This window comes from Mustelus asterias, chromosome 25 (genome assembly GCF_964213995.1).
Source record: "Mustelus asterias chromosome 25, sMusAst1.hap1.1, whole genome shotgun sequence".
In the NCBI taxonomy this organism is placed as follows: Eukaryota; Metazoa; Chordata; class Chondrichthyes; order Carcharhiniformes; family Triakidae; genus Mustelus; species Mustelus asterias.
In genome coordinates this window covers 24555333-24576355 of record NC_135825.1, presented here as the reverse complement: position 1 = coordinate 24576355, position 21023 = coordinate 24555333, and the positions used below count along the sequence as shown (strand labels likewise).

Genomic DNA, 21023 nt, shown 5'->3' with positions numbered 1-21023 from the left:
GAAACAACTATATGATGACATCAACAAGTTCCATCCTACCATCAGACTCACCATGGACTACTCTCCGGAATCGGTTGCATTCTTGGACACAGGTATCTCCATCAAGGACGGTCACCTCAGCACCTCACTGTACTGCATGCCCATGGATAACCTCACGATGCTCCACTTCTCCAGCTTCCACTCTAGACACGTCAAAGAAGCCATCCCCTACGGACAAGCCCTCCGTATACACAAGATCTGCTCAGATGAGGAGAATCGCAACAGACACCTACAGACACTGAAAGACGCCCTCATAAGAACACAGTATGGCACTCGACTCATCAATCGACAGTTCCGACGCGCCACAGCAAAAAACTGCACCGACCTCCTCAGAAGACAAACACGGAACATGGCGGACAGAGTACCCTTCGTCGTCCAGTACTTCCCCTGAGCGGAGAAGCTACGGCATCTTCTCCGGAGCCTTCAACATGTCATCGATGAAGACAAACATCTCGCCAAGGCCATCCCCACACCCCCACTTCTTGCCTTCAAACAACTGCACAACCTCAAACAGACCATTGTCCGCAGCAAACTACCCAGCCTTCAGGAGAACAGTGGCCACGACACCACACAACCCTGCCACAACAACCTCTACAAGACGTGTCGGATCATCGACACGGATGCCATCATCTCATGTGAGAACACCATCCACCAGGTACACAGTACATACTCTTGCGACTCGGCCAATTTTGTCTACCTGATATGCTGCAGGAAAGGATGTCCCAAGGCATGGTACATTGGGGAGACCATGCAGACGCTACGACAACGGATGAATGAACACCGCTCGACAATCACCAGGCAGGAGTGTTCTCTTCCTGTTGGAGAACACTTCAGCAGTTACGGGCATTCAGCCTCTGATCTTCGAGTAAGCGTTCTCCAAGGCGGCCTTCATGACACATGACAACGCAGAATCTCTGAGCAGAAACTGATAGCCAAGTTTCGCACACATGAGGACGGCCTCAACCGGGATCTTGGGTTCATGTCACACTATCTGTAACCCCCACGACTTGTCGGGGCTTGCAAAATCTCACTAACTGTCCTGTCTGGAGACAATACACACCTCTTTAACCTGTGCTTAACCCTCTCTCCACTCACATTGTCTGTACCTTTAAGACTTGATTACCTGTAAAGACTCGCTTTCCAAGCACTACCTTGCAAATTGAGTTTGTGTCTATACATGCCCTGTTTGTGAACACAACTCCCACTCACCTGAAGAAGGAGCGACACTCCGAAAGCTTGTGCTACTAAATAAACCTGTTGGACTTTAACCTGGTGCTGTGAGACTTCTTGGTGTGAGGCAGCAGTGCTAAATACTGTGCCACCATGCCATGCCACCCTTGAACACCACCTCCCACAGTCAGTCAGCAATCTCCCATATTAATAAGTTATTGAGCAATTAAAAAAGTTAGGAAATCTGCCATGATAGAACTACCTACTGAAATTATATGGTTGAGCACAAAATGCAACAATTTTATGATTCCACCCTGTCAGCAGAACACATACGTGAGGAATTCAGACACATGCGTCTATGATTTTCTGATCATAAGACTAAACCTACACTTGAGGGGACTGCCTGATTCTGTGCAATTACTAACACCTATATAGTGCAGGGGATATAATAAAAAGATTCAGTGTTGATCTGTCCAGAGAACCAACACCCTTATCCACCCTAACTCCAGCATTGTCTCCGCTGTGGGATCTTTGACCTCTATACCCAAGATTTGCGTGACAGCAAATTAAATAACAGTGATTGGAGCTTTTAAGCAGTTGGTGACAGTTCAGTGAATGCAGGCTAGCAGCATCTAGAAATCAGGAGAGCATATTCTCGATCACAGTCGGAGGGAGCATAATGCACCTTCTAATGTCTGGACTAGTCACATGCTCTGTGGTGGCCTGCAGTGGAATATATGCTTTATTCCAATCCCATCATCATGGGCCATTGGCAGTTGGTGCACAATGGACACTATATCCACTGACTATACCCTTCCAGTTTATTCATAAAGTGTCTTTCTTTTAAAAGTTTTTTTTAGCTGTCCATCGAGGGCAGGAAGTAAACTGCTACTTCAGAGACAATTTAAATAGAACAATGTGGCATGTATACATTGGCGTATTGCTTAAGTGAAGGAGAAATGAAGGTCTATCTTGACATCGTTTTACCTTGCAAACACTTTGGATTACTTTGCTATGTGGTTTGTGATCTTGTGTGTCAAAAATTGCAGTCCACCTGAAACATATGATGGCTTCAGAGAGCCATTGAACTTTGTACGGTTTCTTCAATCTGTTCCATTTTCTGTACATCATTCACAGTATCCATTCAAAATTAAGTTCCTCCACAATCCTTTCTCTCTGAAATCCTCCAACCTTACCCATCAACATGCAACCTCTGCTATTCCGATTCCACCTTCCTTCACATCTCCTCTCCTCCTCCTTTTACTAATGGGTCAAAGAACCTTTGATCATAGAATCTTTTTTCATTTTAATCATTCATTCTGGAACACTCTAATGAAATACTCCTGTGATAATCCCCCCAGGATTTGCATGAGGAATCACTGACTGACCTCCCTGTAGGACTCGTTGAATACGGGCTCCCTGGGGATTGGTAATTACCTCACTAGGGACCCTGTATAAAGCAGGCCCCTGAGTGGGTCCATTAGAGCATTGTCCCGGTTGGGATCTGTTTATGTTCACCACGGGCCTGTGGTTTTTCTTTATTTTGTGCAATAAAGCACTGTTCCTTTACAGCTGACTCCTGGAGTTATTATAACTTCCAATGTTCTATGTTCTATGTTCTATGTTATTTCAATCTCCCCAGGCTAACTTTCACTAATGTGAGAGCTTACTACAGCCATTTTGTCACTCTTGACATCCTCAACAGTTACAAAACTCGTTAAAACTTCCTCATTAGTGTCGAGGTTATTATCCTTGTCTGTCACATGGGAGAATGGGGTTCAATTCCCCATGATGTGAAGATGCCGGCGTTGGACTGGGGTAAACACAGTAAGAAGTCTCACAACACCAGGTTAAAGTCCAACAGGTTTATTTGGTAGCAAAAGCCACTAGCTTTCGAAGCGCTTGCTGCTCCTTTGTCAGGTGAGTGGGAGTTCTGTTCACAAACAGGGCATACAAAGACACAAACTTAATTTACAAAATAATGGTTGGAATGCAAGTCTTTACAGGTAATCAAATGTACAGACAATGTGAGTGGAGAGAGCGTTAAGCACAGGTTAAAGAGATGTGTATTGTCTCCAGACAGGACAATTAGTGAGATTTTGCAAGCCCAGGCAAGTCATAGGGTTACAGATAGTGTGACATGAACCCAAGATCCCGGTTGAGGCCGTCCTCATGTGTGCGAAACTTGGCTATCAGTCTCTGCTCAGCGGTTCTGCGCTGTCGTGTGTCGTGAAGGCCACCTTGGAGAACACTTACCTGAAGATCAGAGGCCGAATGCCCATGACCGCTGAAGTGCTCCCCAACAGGAAGAGAACACTCTTGCCTGGTGATTGTCGACATTCACCGCCGCTCGACATTCACCAGGCAAGAGTGTTCTCTTCCTGTTGGGGAACACTTCAGCGGTCACGGGCATTCAGCCTCTGATCTTCGGGTAAACGTTCTCCAAGGCGGCCTTCATGACACACGACAGCACAGAATCGCTGAGCAGAGACTGATAGCCAAGTTCCGCACACATGAGGACGGCCTCAACCGGGATCTTGGGTTCATGTCACACTATCTGTAACCCCCATGACTTGCCTGGGCTTGCAAAATCTCACTAACTGTCCTGTCTGGAGACAATACACATCTCTTTAACCTGTGCTTAACGCTCTCTCCACTCACATTGTCTGTACCTTTGAGACTTGATTACCTGTAGAGACTCGCATTCCACCATTATTTTGTAAATTGAGTTTGTGTCTTTATATGCCCTGTTTGTGAACAGAACTCCCACTCACCTGACGAAGGAGCAGCGCTCTGAAAGCTAGTGGCTTTTGTTACCAAATAAACCTGTTGGACTTTAACCTGATGTTGTGAGACTTCTTACTGTGTTCAATTCCCCGACAGGGAGTTGCCAAGTTCCATAACAGCATGTTGGCAGTGTCTGTTTTACAGCAACTTCCTTGTCAGTGTAGAGGTTAGTATCCCTGCCTGTGACGCGGGAGACCAGGGTTCAATTCCCTAATGGGGAGCTGCCAAGTTCCGTGACAGCGCGGCATGGTGGCACAGTGATTAGCACTGCTGCCTCACAGTGCCAGGGACTCGGGTGTGATTCCCGGCTTGGGTGACTGTCTGTGCGGAGTTTGCACATTCTCCCTGTGTCTGCGTGGCTTTCCTTCGGGTGGTCCGGTTTCCTCCCACAGTCCAAAGGTGTGTGAAATATAAAGAAATATAAAGAAAAGAAACAATAGCAGCTTGAATTTATATAGCTTTCGAATTGTAATAACAGCGTCCCAAACTGCTTCACAGAATCAAAAATGTACACTGAGGAATATTTGTAGATGAGCAAAGATATGGTCAAAGGGAGAGTTTTTGATGAGGCTTCTGAGATGACCAGAGTACAAGCAATAAGCATGGGTCACAGTGCGGACAGCAGAGTTGTGGCACATGTATCATTTAGCTTCAGTTATAGGAATGGAATGCAGAGTTCTTGAAAGGTCAAAGTGCAAGTAGTTTTCCCCATAGCCCCACATATTTGGCCCGCTAATCCCCCTAATCTACACATCTTGGGACACTCGGACAATTTAGCATGGCCAATCCACCTAATCTGCACATCTTTGGACTGCGGGAGGAAACCAGAGCACCCATAGGAAACCCGTGCAGACATGGGGAGAACATGCAAACTCCACACAGACAGTGACCCAAGTTGGAATTGAACCCTGGCAAAGAGTGTCATCGTGCTGCCCTAACAATTTCTTCATTTTTGTTCTAAACTTACTTTTATGTTTATATGAATGCAAAAATAGTAATTCCAAAATAGAAAATGTCTATTATATATTTACCTACAAGGCATATGAAGCATCAGGTTGAAAGTGCACACTATAAACAAATGTTCACAACTATATCTAATTTCCAATATTTCAACCAAAAAGAGATATTTCAAATAAAGGGCCCGATTTTACCATTGCGTCGTGCCCATTTTTGGGCGCCCGCGTCCACGCAGATGCCGACTTTACTAAGGCCCGAAAATGGCCACGATCTGAACCGCGCCCGAAACGGGCACAACAGCGATTTAAATGCATTTGCTTGCATTTAAATTGACTTAATGGGCTTCCCACCCAACTTTACCAGCATTTCCCCATTTACCATCGCGTTTGCGTGTCCAGATTCGGCACATAAGAACATAAGAAATAGGAGCAGGAGTAGGCCATCTAGCCCCTCGAACCTGCCCCGCCATTCAATAAGATCATGGCTGATCTGAAGTGGATCAGTTCCACTTACCCGCCTGATCACTATAACCCCCAATTCACTTACCGATCAGGAATCCATCTATCCGTGATTTAAACATATTCAACGAGGTAGCCTCCACCACTTCAGTGGGCAGAGAATTCCAGAGATTCACCACCCTCTGAGAGAAGAAGTTCCTCCTCAACTCTGTCCTAAACTGACCCCCCTTTATTTTGAGGCTGTGCCCTCTAGTTCTAGTTTCCTTTCTAAGTGGAAAGAATCTCTCCATCTCTACCCTATCCAGCCCCTTCATTATCTTATAGGTCTCTATAAGATCCCCCCTCAGCCTTCTAAATTCCAACGAATACAAACCCAATCTGCTCAGTCTCTCCTCATAATCAACACCCCTCATCTCTGGTATCAACCTGGTGAACCTTCTCTGCACTCCCTCCAAGGCCAATATATCCTTCCGCAAATAAGTGGACCAATACTGCAGACAGTATTCCAGCTGCGGCCTCACCAATGCCCTCACCAAGGCACGAAACAGATATGCTTGGCAAAGGTCTGTTTCAGGGGCTCCAGCTTCTGAAGAGGTAAGTTCAGAGCTTCCAGTGGCTCTCTGACTCAGATCAGTCGTGGTGAGGGTGGGGGCGGCGGGCCAGATCATTCTCTGGTGGCGGGGGGGGAGGCCCAATTGTTCTCTGATGGGGGGAGGGAGGAGGGAGGCCCGATCGTTCCCTGGTGGGGGGAGGGAGGAGAGAGGCGGGTCAGATGTATCTCTGGTTGGGGGGAGAGGGGGGGAGGGAGGAGGGAGGCCTGATCATTCTCTGGTGTGGGTGGGGGGGGGGGGGGGGGTGGGGGGGCGGATGGGGGGAGGCCCGAACATTCTCTGGTGGAGGTCGGAGGGAGGCCAGATGGAACTCTAGTGGGGGGGACAAGGGAGCAGGGGGAGTCTGCTGCCACTCTGCGAGCAATCGGTGGGGGGGAGAGGGGGCAGGGGGTCATGATTGGTCTGGGTAGCGGGGGGAAGGGTGGATAAGGGGGACAGCTAAGTTGTGGGGGTGGGGTGATGTCTGTGGGGGCCATCACTCCCGCTTTTTGCTTCCGGGCCTCCTAATCGCTTTTTGCGGCCCAGGAGTGATGTGACAGGGGCGCGTTTTTTCAAAAATTCTTTCTCACTGCGCACGCGTAGTTCAAAACTCTGATCAGAGCCGCAGTGTTTCAGGTGAGATAAGCCCCGCCTGCAGCACGATTCAGACTGGCGATTTTTTTTATAGGCTGAGTGCGCATGGGGGCGCCTGAGAGCAGATTTCCAAGTCAGATCTGAATTGCGCCCAGATTCAGCACTTAGAAACAAAATGGTAAAATCGGGCCCAAAGTGTCAGAAACAGTGGACAGAGAAACTTGATCTGGTACCAATGTTGCACAATCTGCTTCCAACATCAAACTGTTAACCTGCGTACGTTACACTTGCAGGCAGAAAGAGGGGGAAATACTGATTCTTTCTGAAGTGAAAATACAAATGTAAAAACCTGAAAATTTCAACAAAACTTAATCACTTGGATCCAAGAAAATAAAGGATGGTGACCATCATACTGGACCCCAAATTTCCAAACACCACGGATGGAATTCTCCGGCCGTTCATGCCAGGAGGATTCTCCGGTCCCACCGGCAGCGCACCCACCCTACAGGTTTCCTGCCGGCGTGGGGTGACGGCAATGGGGATTCCCATTGAGAGCAGTGGGACCAGAGAATCCTGCCATTAGCGAACAATGTGCCAGCTCCCACTGGCGGGAAACACGCGGCTGGTTTACCATTGGCAACCATGCCTTCAGTCTTAGCATTGAATTCTCTCCCCAAGCCTTTTTTTGCCCTTCCACTTCTCTCAATTTTTAAGATTGTGCTAAAAACCTCTTCTTTGACCAACGTTTGACCAACTGTCCTAATGTCGGCTCCTTCTCCATCCCTGATCAGTGAAACGTGCTCTGTTGGTTTTTGAATTTGATTCTTTTGTTTGATCGCTTTCTAATCCTTTTTTTATTTACTTCTTTGGGCTTCAGATCATAATTTTCTGGCCCATCAGGCACATTCCTTATTAAACATGCAAGTGCAACTGATGGCACAATTTCTCCTGAATGAGCAACTCTCATCTCCAGACACACTTTGCATTCAGCAACTGGGGCACTTCAACAAGATGCTGAGAGAGGATGACTACCTTAGCAGAAAAAGATCGCAGCTCTGGAGCTAACAATGGTTCCTTCTGTGCAAAGAGTGAACATCCTGTGTTCAATACTGCGGGCAAGATTTTACGGAAACCATAAAATCCCACTCAAGGTCAACGGACCTTTCCATGATCTGCCCTGCGGCCGCTCCAATTCCTGTGGTGAGCGGGACAATAAAATTCCACCTGCATCTTTCTCATGTATATTGCAACAATAACTTGCATTATATAGCACCTTCAATACCTTTAAAATGTCCCATGTTGTTTTACCAGCAACATCAGGCAGAAATTGGCACTGAACCAAAGAAGCCGACATTAGTACAGTTGGTCAAACGTTGGTCAAAGAAGAGGTTTTTAGCACAATCTTAAAAATTGAGAGACGTGGAAAGGCAAAAAAGGCTTGGGGAGAGAATTCAATGCTAAGACTGAAGGCATGGTTGCCAATGGTGAGGTGAAGGAGCTGATGAATGCACAAGAGGTCAAAATTGGAAGAATTTAGTTCTCATGTTTTTAATACAAGGGACAATGTTTCATAATATTAAACAGATATTTTCCTTTTATTGTAGCAAAAAGATCTTTCAGCATCAACCAACAGCTGTAGACATAAGTGAGTAATATACATCATCTTACTGTTGATTTTAAGTGTGATGCGCCGCCTGTATAGACATGTCAGGTTATAATTCAACCAAAGTTACTGCTGCTGGTCAGCTTGTTTGTGTTAGAGCATTATGCGGAGTTTCCATCCCCAGGGAATATTTGTGAAAACTATAATGCCACGTGGAGGGCCAAGAACAGGGGCTGAAAATATTGGAGCACAATTTTCAGATCACAACACCTACTGTATGATGATCCCATTCATTTCTTTCTGTTCTTCTTATCCATTTTGATTCACTGCCCATTGCTTGGCACTGATCGTTCTGAACCTGGGGAGAAAGCATTAGTATATTTAGCTTGGGTCTTACTATACTGAACGATCCTAACTATTGTTTCCCTCATCAACATCAATTTTTGCTTTTGCAAAACACCGGGAGTTGTTAAAAGGGTAAAGATGCTCAAACTAACAGTGATAGCATTCCCCTGGCAAAACCCTCCATCGGTGTTGACAAATGTGATCATTTCCATTGGGTTTTGGTGAGTTGCACTGACTTGGAGGATTTTCTAATGGTCTTTTTGACATTATTCCACTTTTCATTTTTCTTTCACTGTTACACATTAGTTTACACATGAATATCTAAGCAGCCTCAAGTTTCTATTGATATTTTATATCTATTCATCATGGGGTAAGCACAATAAGAAGTCTCACAACACCAGGTTAAAGTCCAACAGGTTTATTTGGTAGCACAAGCTTTCGGAGCACTGCCCCTTCATCAGGTGAGTGGGAGTTGTGTTCAAACCAGGGCATATATAGACACAAACTCAATTTACAAGATAATGGTTGAAATGCGAGTCTTTGCAGGTAATCAAGTCTTAAAGGTACAGACAGTGTGAGTGGAGAGAGGGTTAAGCACAGGTTAAAGAGGTGTGCATTGTCTCCAGACAGGACAGTTAGTGAGATTTTGTAAGCCCAAACTCAAGATCCCGGTTGAGGCCATCCTCATGTGTGCGGAACTTAGCTATCAGTTTCTGCTCAGCGATTCTGCGTTGTCGTGTGTCGTGAAGGCCGCCTTGGAGAACGCTTACCGAAGATCAGAGGCTGAATGCCCGTGACCGCTGAAGTATTCCCCAACAGGAAGAGAACACTTCTGCCTGGTGATTGTCGAGCGGTGTTCATTCATCCGTTGTCGTAGCGTCTGCATGGTCTCACCAATGTACCATGCCTCGGGACATCCTTTCCTGCAGTGTATCAGGTAGACAACATTGGCCAAGTCGCAAGAGTATGTACCGTGCACCTGGTGGATGGTGTTCTCACATGAGATGATGGCTTCCGTGTCGATGATCCAGCATGTCTTGCAGAGGCTGCTGTGACAGGGTTATGTGGCGTCTTGGTTACTGTTCTCCTGAAGGTTGGGTAGTTTGCTGTGGACAATGGTCTGTTTGGTTTGCGGGGGTTGTTTGAAGGCAAGAAGTAGGGGTGTGGGGATGGCCTTGGCGAGATGTTCATCTTCATCGATGACATATTGAAGGCTCCGGAGAAGATGTCGTAGCATCACTGGCTGGCCAGCATTTATTTATCTGCTCAGATGCGGAGGATCGCAACAGACACCTACAGACGCTGAAAGATGCCCTCACAAGAACAGGATATGGCGTTCGACTCATCGATCGACAGTTCCGATGCGCCTTTGCGAAAAACCGCACCGACCTCCTCAGAAGACAAACATGAGACACGGCGGACAGAATACTCTTCGTCGTCCAATACTTCCCCCGAGCGGAAAAGCTACGACATCTTCTCCGGAGCCTTCAACATGTCATCGATGAAGACAAACATCTCGCCAAGGCCATCCCCACACCCCCACTTCTTGCCTTCAAACAACTGCACAACCTCAAACAGACCATTGTCCGCAGCAAACTACCCAGCCTTCAGGAGAACAGTGACCACGACACCACACAACCCTGCCACAGCAACTTCTGCAAGACGGGCCGGATCATCGACACGAATGCCATCATCTCATGTGAGAATACTATCCACCAGGCACACAGTACATACTCTCGTGACTCGACCAAAATTGTCTACCTGATACGCTGCAGGAAAGGATGTCCCGACGCATGGTACATTGGGGAAACCATGCAGACGCTACGACAATGGATGAATGAACACTGCTCAACAATCACCAGGCAGGAATGTTCTCTTCCTGTTGGGGAACACTTAAGCAGTCACGGGCATCCAGCCTCTGATCTTCGGGTAAGCATTCTCCAAGGCGGCCTTCACGACACACAACAACGCAGAATCGCTGAGCAGAAACTGATAGCCAAGTTCCGCACACATGAGGAAGGCCTCAACTGGGATCTTGGGTTCATGTCACATTATCTGTAACCCCCACGACTTGCCTGGGCTTGCAAAATCTCACTAACTGTCCTGTCTGGAGACAATACACACCTCTTTAACCTGTGCTTAACCCTCTCTCCACTCACATTGTCTGCACCTTTAAGACTTGATTACCTGCAAAGACTCGCATTCCAACCATTATCTTGTAAATTGAGTTTGTGTCTTTCTATGCCCTGTTTGTGAACACAACTCCCACTCACCTGATGAAGGGGCAGTGCTCCGACAGCTCATGCTACCAAATAAAGCTGGTGGATTTTAACCTAGTGTTGTGAGACTTTTTACTGAATCTAGCTTTCCCAGAGAGCAAAGAATATTCGGAATTGGCTCAAATTGTAATAACTGATGGAGTTTAAGTGGGATAAATAGTACTTTGCGGACTATGCAAACAAAATTACTTTTTTTCCCCGAGGCAGGTAGGGATGATTGCTACTGTTTAGAAAATGGAAATGAACTCAGTTGAAATTTGCAGCATTTTCATATTTTTACATGAGAGCAGTTGAGAATGTGAAATGTGAATGCGGCACAGTGGCACAGTGGTTAGCACTGCTGCCTCACAGCACTAGGGAACTGGGTTCAATTCCGGCCTTGGTTGATTTGCTGTGTGGAATTTGCACATTCTCCCCATGTCGGCGTGGGTTTCCTCTGGGTGCTCTGGCATCCTCCCACAGTCCAAAGGTGTGCGGGTCTGATTAATTGGCCATGCTAAATTGACTCTTAGTGTTGGGGGATTAGGGGGGTAAATATATGGGATTACGGGAATAAGGCCTGGGTGGGATTGTTGTCAGTGCAGGTTCGACGGGCCAAATGGCCTCCTTCTGCACTGTCGATTCTGTGATTCTAATATTATTACTTTCACTGATGGTTCCAAGAACATGCCATATGCACTCCAACCATGATGTCTTGGGCTGAGATGATTGAATTTAGCCTTTGTGTGAAGTATCACTTCAGGCAGTGCAGAGGATTACTCACCACTCACCATTCCCCCCCCCCCACGACCCCCCCCCCCCAACCACCACCCCTGATCTCCAATGATTTCAGTTTTACTAGGATTCCTTGGTGCCTCATAGATGCACTGTCCAGAAAGAGGTGAAAGAAGGCTGTAGCTTCAATAAAATATGTCTGATTTTCCTTCAGCTTTTGTTTTGTCGGGAGAATTAAGATAATAAGGAGAGGCGATGCCTAGTGGTATTGTCGCTAAACTATTAATCTAGAAACTCGGCTAATGTTCTGGGGACCTGGGTTCGAATCCCACCACGGCAGATGGTGGAAGTTAAATTCAATAAAAAATATCTGGAATTAAGAATCCACTGATGACTATAAACCATTGATGGAAAAACCCATCTGGTTCACTAATGTCCTTTAGGGAAGGAAATCTACTATCCTTACCTGGTCTGGCCTACGTGTGACTCCAAAGCCTGAACAAAGGCAACTTGGGATGGGCAATAAATGCTGCCCAGCCAGCGATGCCCATGTCCCACAAATGAATAAAAAAATAACACTGGACAAACTTTTGATGGGTCAAATAGGTAACGCACACCCTTTGGCTGTTCTTATATAATTAATATTACTTTATTAGGACAACTCTAATATCATTTCAAATGCCACAAATTTCCTTTCCAAATGAAGTCGTGGCATGGACAAGTTTCCATGCTGTAAACCTCCTTTTATTCTCTTGTGAAGGGCTATGAAAACAGCTGTACAGGTTCTGAGACCAACGGTAGTCATTTTCTGTTCTAGAGGTACATTCATAGAAATCGGCACTGCGCAAATGAAATGTCAATGCCATTGTTGAACAGACGGCTGTTATTACTTACAAAAAATTCAAAGTATAAGTTGGTGTCTGGATATTGGTATTCAAACGAGACGCTGCCTGATTGTTTCAGGTTCACTGCATACATCAGAGTAGCTGTGCACTCATCGCTATTGGATGCTATGAAATCACCTTTAGCTCTCCATTTTGACCTATCAAAAATACATAGAGAAGTTCAGTTCCAGTTTAACATCGATCTATCCTGTTGCAAGCTGCAAGCAATGACTGACAAATCTATGAGCTGCATTATCTGTGCAATCAAACAAACACGTACTGACAATTATACTGATGTACGTGCAGACTGTAAATACAGAAGCGATTGTCATAAATGGCAACTATAGCACACTTTTTCCTAAGGCAGGTGTAACTTTTATCCCTGTTCATGTCCCTGCTCAGAACACAGGGGCTTTGTTAATTGATTCTTTTGAGGATAGGGAGAGGCACTCAGTTTAAAAAACACTTGTTCTTTCTCTTTTTCATTATAGGATCCCTACAGTGCAGAATGAGGCCTTTCAGGCCATCGAGGTTGCACCTAGTATCTTACCCAGGCGCTTTCCCCCACTATATCCTCATAACCTCACACATTTACCTTGGCTAATCAACTAACCTACACATCTCGGGACAATAAGCGGCAATTTAGCATGGCCAATCCACCTAGCCTGCACATCTTAGTGGTTAGCATTGCTGCCTCACAGTGCCAGGGACCCAGGTTCAATTCCCAGCTTGGATCACTGTCTGTGTGAAGTTTGCACGTTCTTCCCGTGTCTGCGTGGGTTTCCTCCGGGTGCTCCGGTTTCCTCCCACACTCCAAAGTTGTGTGGGTTAGGTTGATTGGCCATGCTAAATTGAGCCTAGTGTCAGGGGGATTAGCAGGGTAAATATGTCGGGTTCCAGGGATAGGGTGGGTTTGTTGTCAGTGCAGGCTCGATGGGCCGAATGGCCTCCTTCTGTACTGCAGGGATTCTATGATTTTGTGCTATGACCTTTGGACTGTAGGAGGAAATCGGAGCACCCAGAGGAAACCCATGGGGAAAATAAGCAAACTGCAGACAGACAGTCACCCAAGGCCGGAATTGAACCCGGGTCCCTGGCACTGTGAGGCAGCAGTGCTAACCATTGTGCCATGGTGCTGCCTTGCACCAGTTTTTCACCAGGCTTCTTCATTCCGCTCTCCCACTAAAGCTGTTGGCTCTTGTTGGGGTATTATTCCACCAGTATAGTCACTCTTCAGTATCTTATTAAATTGCCATTATTCACGAATGAGCTTTGATAATGTGGATTGCTATTCAGCTACATATAGCACCAAATCCTCAAATCGAATTGTTTCCTTAGTTGATACCCAAAATCTGAATGGGGCAATTTTCCCATTCCACCCGCCACGGGAATCATAGCGGGCGGGCGGGGAGGGGGGGTGGGGGGGGGGGGGGGGGGTGGACCATGCAAAAGTCCGTTGACTTCAGGCAGGATTTTCTGGTTTTGGGGTGTGCGCAGCTGGGAAATCCCACCCTCAGATTCCAGCAAAGGTCAGGCCTTACAATTCCCCAGGCTGATTTTCACCTTTCTAACCCAGCTCTGTCAGTTTTGACTTATCTACCACTTTAGTGAGATTAGCTATGGGGCAAAATATCACTGGCAAGATTTCAGCTCACTCTTAACCCATTCACTTTTACAGACTTAGAAATCAGGCCTCAAATCTTTCTGGCTCCATCACTGATAACCAGCTATCACAAAGATACCTGGCTTCTTCATAATGCCATACATGGCTGAGACTGAGAACTCAGCAGAGCAAGGGGTGGAGGATTAGTCTGCTTCGCCAGAATTTATTTGTCAGGATACCAAAGTATGGAATTCTTAAGGAATCAATGATTCCAGCTGTTCTAGATTTAAATGCTCTTGCACGCGACAGTTAAGGTCATGAGCTAGATTAACACATTTACAGAAATTATTTAATCGTGTAATTTAAAACACTTTTATATTCACTCTGCTTTTCTCTTTTAATTTAGACGCAGTTATGGATGAAATAATCAATATTGTTACAGTCCATTCCATTTTAATCAACAACCACTCACACTTCTTTGGAAAGTAGTTCTTTTTCAGGAAAAGTCTGTACTTTGGCTTAATATTAGGAAGTTGGAATAAGATGAAAAAGGCAAAGAATTGGATAAAAAAAGAAACCGATAAGGTTTAGCTACACTGAGGACTTGAGAGATGCAGATTAGCCCTAATAGCAGAGTGAAACAGATACTTTGTTAAGCAAAGCAGTTTAGGGACCTAGATCATAATCACACCCAGTTGCAAAAGGGAGCTCGCTCAGGAGACTCAAGCTGTTGTGCAGAAAAGAAAGCAGAAGAAATCTGACTGTGTGAGATCCCATAAATTCTACTCTAAACTAGAAGAAAAGTCCTCAAAAGAAAGCTACCTGAATTATTTGCTGGATTTGGCTCCCAATGAAAACCTATGAGATGTTGTTTTGGGGAAGATATATTCCTGGAGTTTGGAGAAGTAGATAGATTTAGATTTGGGGGAGGGGGGGGGGAGCTATTTTAAGCATACTGTCTGGGTAACCATTATTGTAGTGAATTGTAAATGTTGTTCTTTCCTGTTGCTTTTTTTTGTGTGTCTTAACATTTGATAAAACGTTTTGTTGGTTGAATAATTTACAACAAGACTTCTACCTGTCCTCAGTGGGTTTCATCTCTTTTCTCACATCTTTTCCAAATCGCAGAAATAAATAGTTAAGAACTGGTCTTCCAAGTTTTCCCTCTGGGATTTGAGATACCCTCGCGTTGGACATCAGCGAGGTTCATAACATTAAACAACACATTCAATGGGTCACAAAAAGCCTTGCATTTGTGGTCCATCAGAAATTTATTCAATGATGCAGGTAAAGTTAAAAGCAGTCTGAACTACTCCAATATTTTTTGTCTTTCTCTGCCATTCCATTTCAATCAATCAGCATATTACAGGAGGTGAATGTTTACAGAGATTTTGAAATTTTGTGCTGTTGCTTCAGTGGAAGACCATAGGAAATGGTATAAATGCCATGTCTTCAGCTCTCTGCTGCTCCTGCACTGATATTAGAGAAGATGAGTGACAGAACTTTTCACACCTCTGTATTTAGGTAACAACTTTTTCCCCCAAATGCAAACAGTGGTCAAAGGTTTTTGATGTGCAATTTAATTTATAGGCCATTACTGATAGCATTTGCCAAAGGACAATCAACCATAGAGCTCCCAGATCATGGTGAAACTTTTTTCCCCATGGGATTTTCCGTATTTCCCTTGGTTTACGTAAGAGTAAAAACACACCAAGAATGGCAATGGGAAATCACGTGGCATGTGTCTCATTTTCCAATATGTTTCCCCAGTAACTGAGGATCCATGCTGGGAGATTGCATACAGAAAACTGCTGCTTTTAAGTGTAAATACATCTAGCTCAATGAAACTTCAGCTAACTGATAGGATTTTCTTAAATTTAACACACTGCAAGACTCCCATCATCACATGATAATGTGTACAATTCACATTGTGTACTGTACATTAAACCAGTGGTTCCCAACCAGTGTGTACACCTAAAGAGTACTGCGAGAAATGATTCAAAATTCATGTAATTAAACTAAAACTAACCTTTGCCTTCAGCTGTGTAGTTGGCATCTCCAAGACCTGATGAATCTTGGGCCTCCCGCCTATGCACCAGCTGGGAAAGAGCTGCACGTGTGCGGTTTAGATTTTTTATGTCGGTCAGGCCCATACGCATGACCAACGGGACTTGGAGCTGAAGACAAAGGCCCCATATGCCTACACGAAAAGCGACAATTCAAAAAGGACACAAAAACCCTGGGGGAAGTGTGGAAGATTAAAAGGAGGAGGAGTAGCACTAATGGTTAAAGGATCAATTCCAGTTGTGAGCAGGGGTGATATACTAAACGGGTCAACAAATGTGGCTTTACAGGTTGAGCTTAGAAATAAAAAAAAGGGGCAGCCACATTACTGGTCATGCATTTAGGGAGGTCAAACAGTTATAGGGAGCGCACAATAAATGGGAATATACTAAGAGGGGTAGACGAAGTGTGAGATCTTGACATATAAGCACACAGGTCCCGAAGGCAATTGATCAAGTAGAGAAGGTTGTAAAGAAGGCAAATAGAAAGCTCTCCTTCATTGGCAGAAGTATAGAATCTAAAAATTAGGATATAATTTTGAAATTGTATAAAACACTGGGTGAGGCCATAACTGGAGTAATGTGCAGAGTTCTGGACATTACAGGAAAGACATAATTGCTCTGGAGAGAGTGCAGAGGAGATTTACAAAAATGTTGCCAGAACTAGAAAAGTGTAGCTACGAGGAGTAATTGGATAGGTTGGGGTTATTTTCCTTGGAACCAAGAAGGCTGAGGGGTGACTTGTTGAGGTGTACAAAATTATGAGGGGAAGAGATAGAATGGACAGGATAAAAATTGTTTCTCTGGGTGGAGAATTCTAGAACCAAGGAACATAGATTCAAGATAAGTGGCAAAAGGTATAGAGAGGACATGAGGAAGAAGTTTTTTAGGCAGAGAGTTGTGGGTGCCTGGAATTCACTGCCCAAGTTGGTGGTGGATGCAGAAACGCTAAACTATTTTAAGAAGTACCTGGAAACGCACCTTCAGTGCTGTAGGCTCCACGGTAGCCACGGTAGCTGGGCGGCATGGTAGCACAGTGGTTAGCACTGCTGCTTCACAGCTCCGGGGACTTGGGTTCGATTCCCGGCTTGGGTCACTGTCTGTGTGGAGTTTGCGCATTCTCCTCATGTCTGCGTGGGTTTCCTCCGGGTGCTCCGGTTTCCTCCCACAGTCCAAAGATGTGCGGGTTAGGTTGATTGGCCATGCTAAAAATTGCCCCTTAGAGTCTTGAGATGCATAGGTTAGAGGGATTAGTGGGTAAATATGTAGGGATATGGGGGTAGGACCTGAGTGGGATTGTGGTCGGTGCAGACTTCATGGGCCAAATGGCCTCTTTCTGCACTGCAGGGTTTCTATGATTCTATGACTATGGGCCGCGTACAGGGAGGTGGGATTAGAAAGGGTACCTGGGTGTCCTTGGGCTGGCATGGACAAGATGGGCCAAATGACCTCTTTCTGAGCTGTAGCTTTTCTATTGGTCTATGGTTTTAAACAAGAGAGTTAGGGAGAGGTAAAAAAACACAGGCAAGAGGGACAGGAGAAGTTAAAAACAAAGTTCCCAGTAAGGGAAGAAGGCAGAGAAAATAGGAGGTGTGTCTCAGCATGGTTTTAAATAGTATAGAGGCGTGCCATGACATTAAACGGTTAGGAACCACTGCATTAAATTGTACCAATGCAATGCATAATATATTGTAACCAAAGACTGTAATTAATAAATATTAAACAGAACGATCAGTTCTCCCTGCAGTGTGTTAAAGGCTGTTGTTGGTCTACACATAAATGTACCTACATTGTGCAATTCTCAGTTGAATCGTTGTCTGAAGAGTCTGGAGAGGTCCCGGTGTTGACAAATCCCGAGGGCAGCGCATCCCACTCACTGAATTCAATGCCAGTGCCCAGAGAGTAAGTACCAGCAACACATTCTTTGCATGATTGGTTCCTCATGTCTAAGAACTGACCAGCTCCACAGGAAAAAGCTGTTTAAATGTACAAAACTGGTATCAGAAATTTGGACAAGATATTGCAAACAGAATCAAACCTCAAGGAAGTGTATGACATGCTTTCAACTGACTCGTGTATGTATCTGTCAAGAGTTACTCTTCAATTATCATAATTAAAAACTGACTAAAATAAAAACTTCGACAAATTTATCTTTTAAATCCTGAATAACTTGGAAACGTACACCTGAACAAAGGTGTGAAAATATATGCGGATGACAATTCTTGAATGCAAAACATTGAGAACATCTGCCTGTCCGTGACTTATGCTCTACCCAAATTTTCCTGTGCTGATTCGGCAAGACACCAGCAAGTCCCTCCATCAAACATGAACATTGCTGCAAGCCAATGCAAAAGGCCAGAGAATGCAAATTTCTCACATGTATGCCAGTTCTTTGATCTTTATTTCTCCTAACTGCCTAGCATTTCACCGTACGTTGCAATTCACTTTATGGGCTCAGAAAATGCAACGTCAAAAATTGAAAAGTACGCTTACTTACATTGGCCATCCATCCGATCCAGATGTACGTAAGTGACAGTTTGATGTTTTCAAACGTTCATACATAAAGCGGGACTTCAGAGAAAGAACATGGTGTAAGTCTGTGCTTTCCTTAAGCACTGGTTGTCTATGCGGATATTTGTTGGTTTGTTCTTAGATCATACAGCACAGAAACACACCCTTTCTTTCAACCTTTTGGTACTTAAAGTCCAATCAGAGTCCCCACACGAGGGACTAACCAGATCCAAGCTGACGAGACAAGGATATTGCATATCATCTTGGGCTCAATCAAGCAAGATCCAAGCTGACAGGAGGAGGCATTGCACCCTTTCCTGGGCTCGATCTGAGCTTCATTTTGGCCAAAAGGCTGAGATGGCTTTAAAAAGTTGCATCAGGTGAAGCCTCAGTTTAACCTCATTGGTTACCGGAGCGCTTACACTTAATCTTAGCCAAAAGGCCGAGAAGCAAAACACACCCTTTGACCCACCATTTCTATGCCGACCATCAGTACCAATCTTACTATGTTGTGGCGATTTAGGTGCTTGTCCAGATGCTTCTAAAATGTTGAGAGAGTACCTGACTCCACACCCTCTCAGGCAGCACATTCCATATTTCCACCACCTTCTGGGTGAAAATACCTTTCCTCAGATCCCCTCTAAACCACTTGCTCATCTTAAACCTATGCCCTCTGGTCTTAGACACCTCTGCCATGCAAAAAAAGATTCTTACGATCTACCCTATCTATGTCTCTCATAATTTTGTATACGTCCATCAGATCCCATCAGCCTCATCTCCTCCAGCGAAAACAAACCCAGCCTATCCAGTCTCTCCTCAATGCTGAAAGTTTCCATGCCCGAATCTTCTTCTTTGGCAGTCCCTCAGGGTCGAGGATGACTTACTTCCACTCTGGGGAGGTAGGTTCTGCGGTGGTTCAATCCTGGAGTCGCAGACTTTGCCACTAGTTTGACGGGTGGTGTTTGATGAGGTGGATGGGAGGGATGCTCTGGATTCTGTGCTTTCTTTTTGCTGTTTATGCTTGGCCTCAGCATGCTCCATCCGGTGACATGCGAGGTGATTGGCGCCTTCACGGATGCCCTTCTCCAGCTTTTGCGTTCTAAGGCAAGCGAATCCCATGTGTCGATGGGGATGTTGCGTTTATTTAGGGAGGCTTTCAGAATGTCCTTAGAGATTTCCTCTGCCCTCCTAGTGATTGCGTGCCATTGCGGAGCTCAGAGTAGAGCACTTGTTTTGGGAGTCCTGTGTTGGGCATGCAGACAATGTGGCCCACCCATTACAGCTGGTCGAGTGTGACCAGTGTCTTGATACTGGGGATATTGGCCAGGGAGAGGATGCTCACATTGGTATGTCTATGCAGCCAGTGGCTTTGCAGGATTTTGCAGAGGCAGCATTGGTGATATCTCTCCAGAAATTTGAGGTGTCTGCTGTACATTGTCCATGTTTCTGATGCATACAGGAGGGCAAGGAACACAGCTGCTCTGTAGACCATGAGTCTCGTGCTGGATTTGAGGTCTCGGTTTTCGAACACTGTTCCTCAGGCTTCAGAAAATTGCTATAGCGCATTGGAATCAATGTTGGATTTCATCATCGATATCTGCTCACACCAAGAGGAGGCTCCAATAGTACAGAGAACTTCAAGGTGATGGGATGGAGTGTTGCTGTGAGGAAGATGGAGAAGAACATTGGGGCAATGATGCAGCCTGTCTAATCCCTGTTTGCACAAATGTTGGGCCTGTGGTGGTTCCGTTGGTGAGGATCACGGCTTGCATGTCATCGTGGAGCAGGTGGAGAATGGTGACGAATTTCTGTGGACAACCTAACTTGCGGAGGAAGTTCCACAATTCTTCACGGCTGACAGAGCTGAAAGCCTTTGCGAGATCAAAGAGGCTGTTGCTGCTCCCTGCACTTTTCCTGGATTTGTTGTGTGCTGGAGATCATGTCTTGATGGGCGGAAGCCGCACTGAGACTCAAGGAGGAGCTTTTCAGCCACTGGCAGGAGGTGATTGAAGAGGATTTTCACGATGACCTTTCCTGTGGAGGAGAATAGTGAAATCCCTCTGTAATTCCACAGTCGAGCCTGTCTCCTTTCTTGAAGATGGTCACAATTATCCAGCTCTCCTGACTGCTCTTTGAAAATTCCATCCCATCTAATCATTTCACACGAAGGCGATTCCAGTTAATATTGGCAAAGTTGTAATCTCCTACAACCATAACCCTATTTCTCTTGCATCTTGCTGTGATTTGCCTACATATCTGCTCCACTATTTCCCACTGACTGTTGGGAGGCCTGTAGTATAATCCCAGCAAAGCGATTACCCCTTTTTATTTCTAAACTCCACCAATATGGCCTCATTTGAAGACCTTTTAAGATATCCTCCCTCATTATTGCAATGATGGTCTCTTTTATCAATAATGCAGTGCCC

The 21023-nt window shown here is 45.3% G+C and overlaps 1 protein-coding gene across 1 annotated transcript in view; it reads right to left on the bottom strand.

Moving 5' to 3' along the window:
* elapor1 (endosome-lysosome associated apoptosis and autophagy regulator 1) overlaps positions 1–21023 on the bottom strand; it is a 131199-nt gene that overhangs the window by 74750 nt on the left and 35426 nt on the right. The window contains exons 3-5 of the mRNA XM_078242270.1: positions 17876–18062; positions 12431–12578; positions 8473–8556 (exon numbers count right to left, since the gene is read on the bottom strand). Of these exons, the coding sequence (XP_078098396.1) occupies positions 8473–8556; positions 12431–12578; positions 17876–18062 (419 nt within the window). The remainder of the gene's footprint in view (positions 1–8472; positions 8557–12430; positions 12579–17875; positions 18063–21023) is intronic.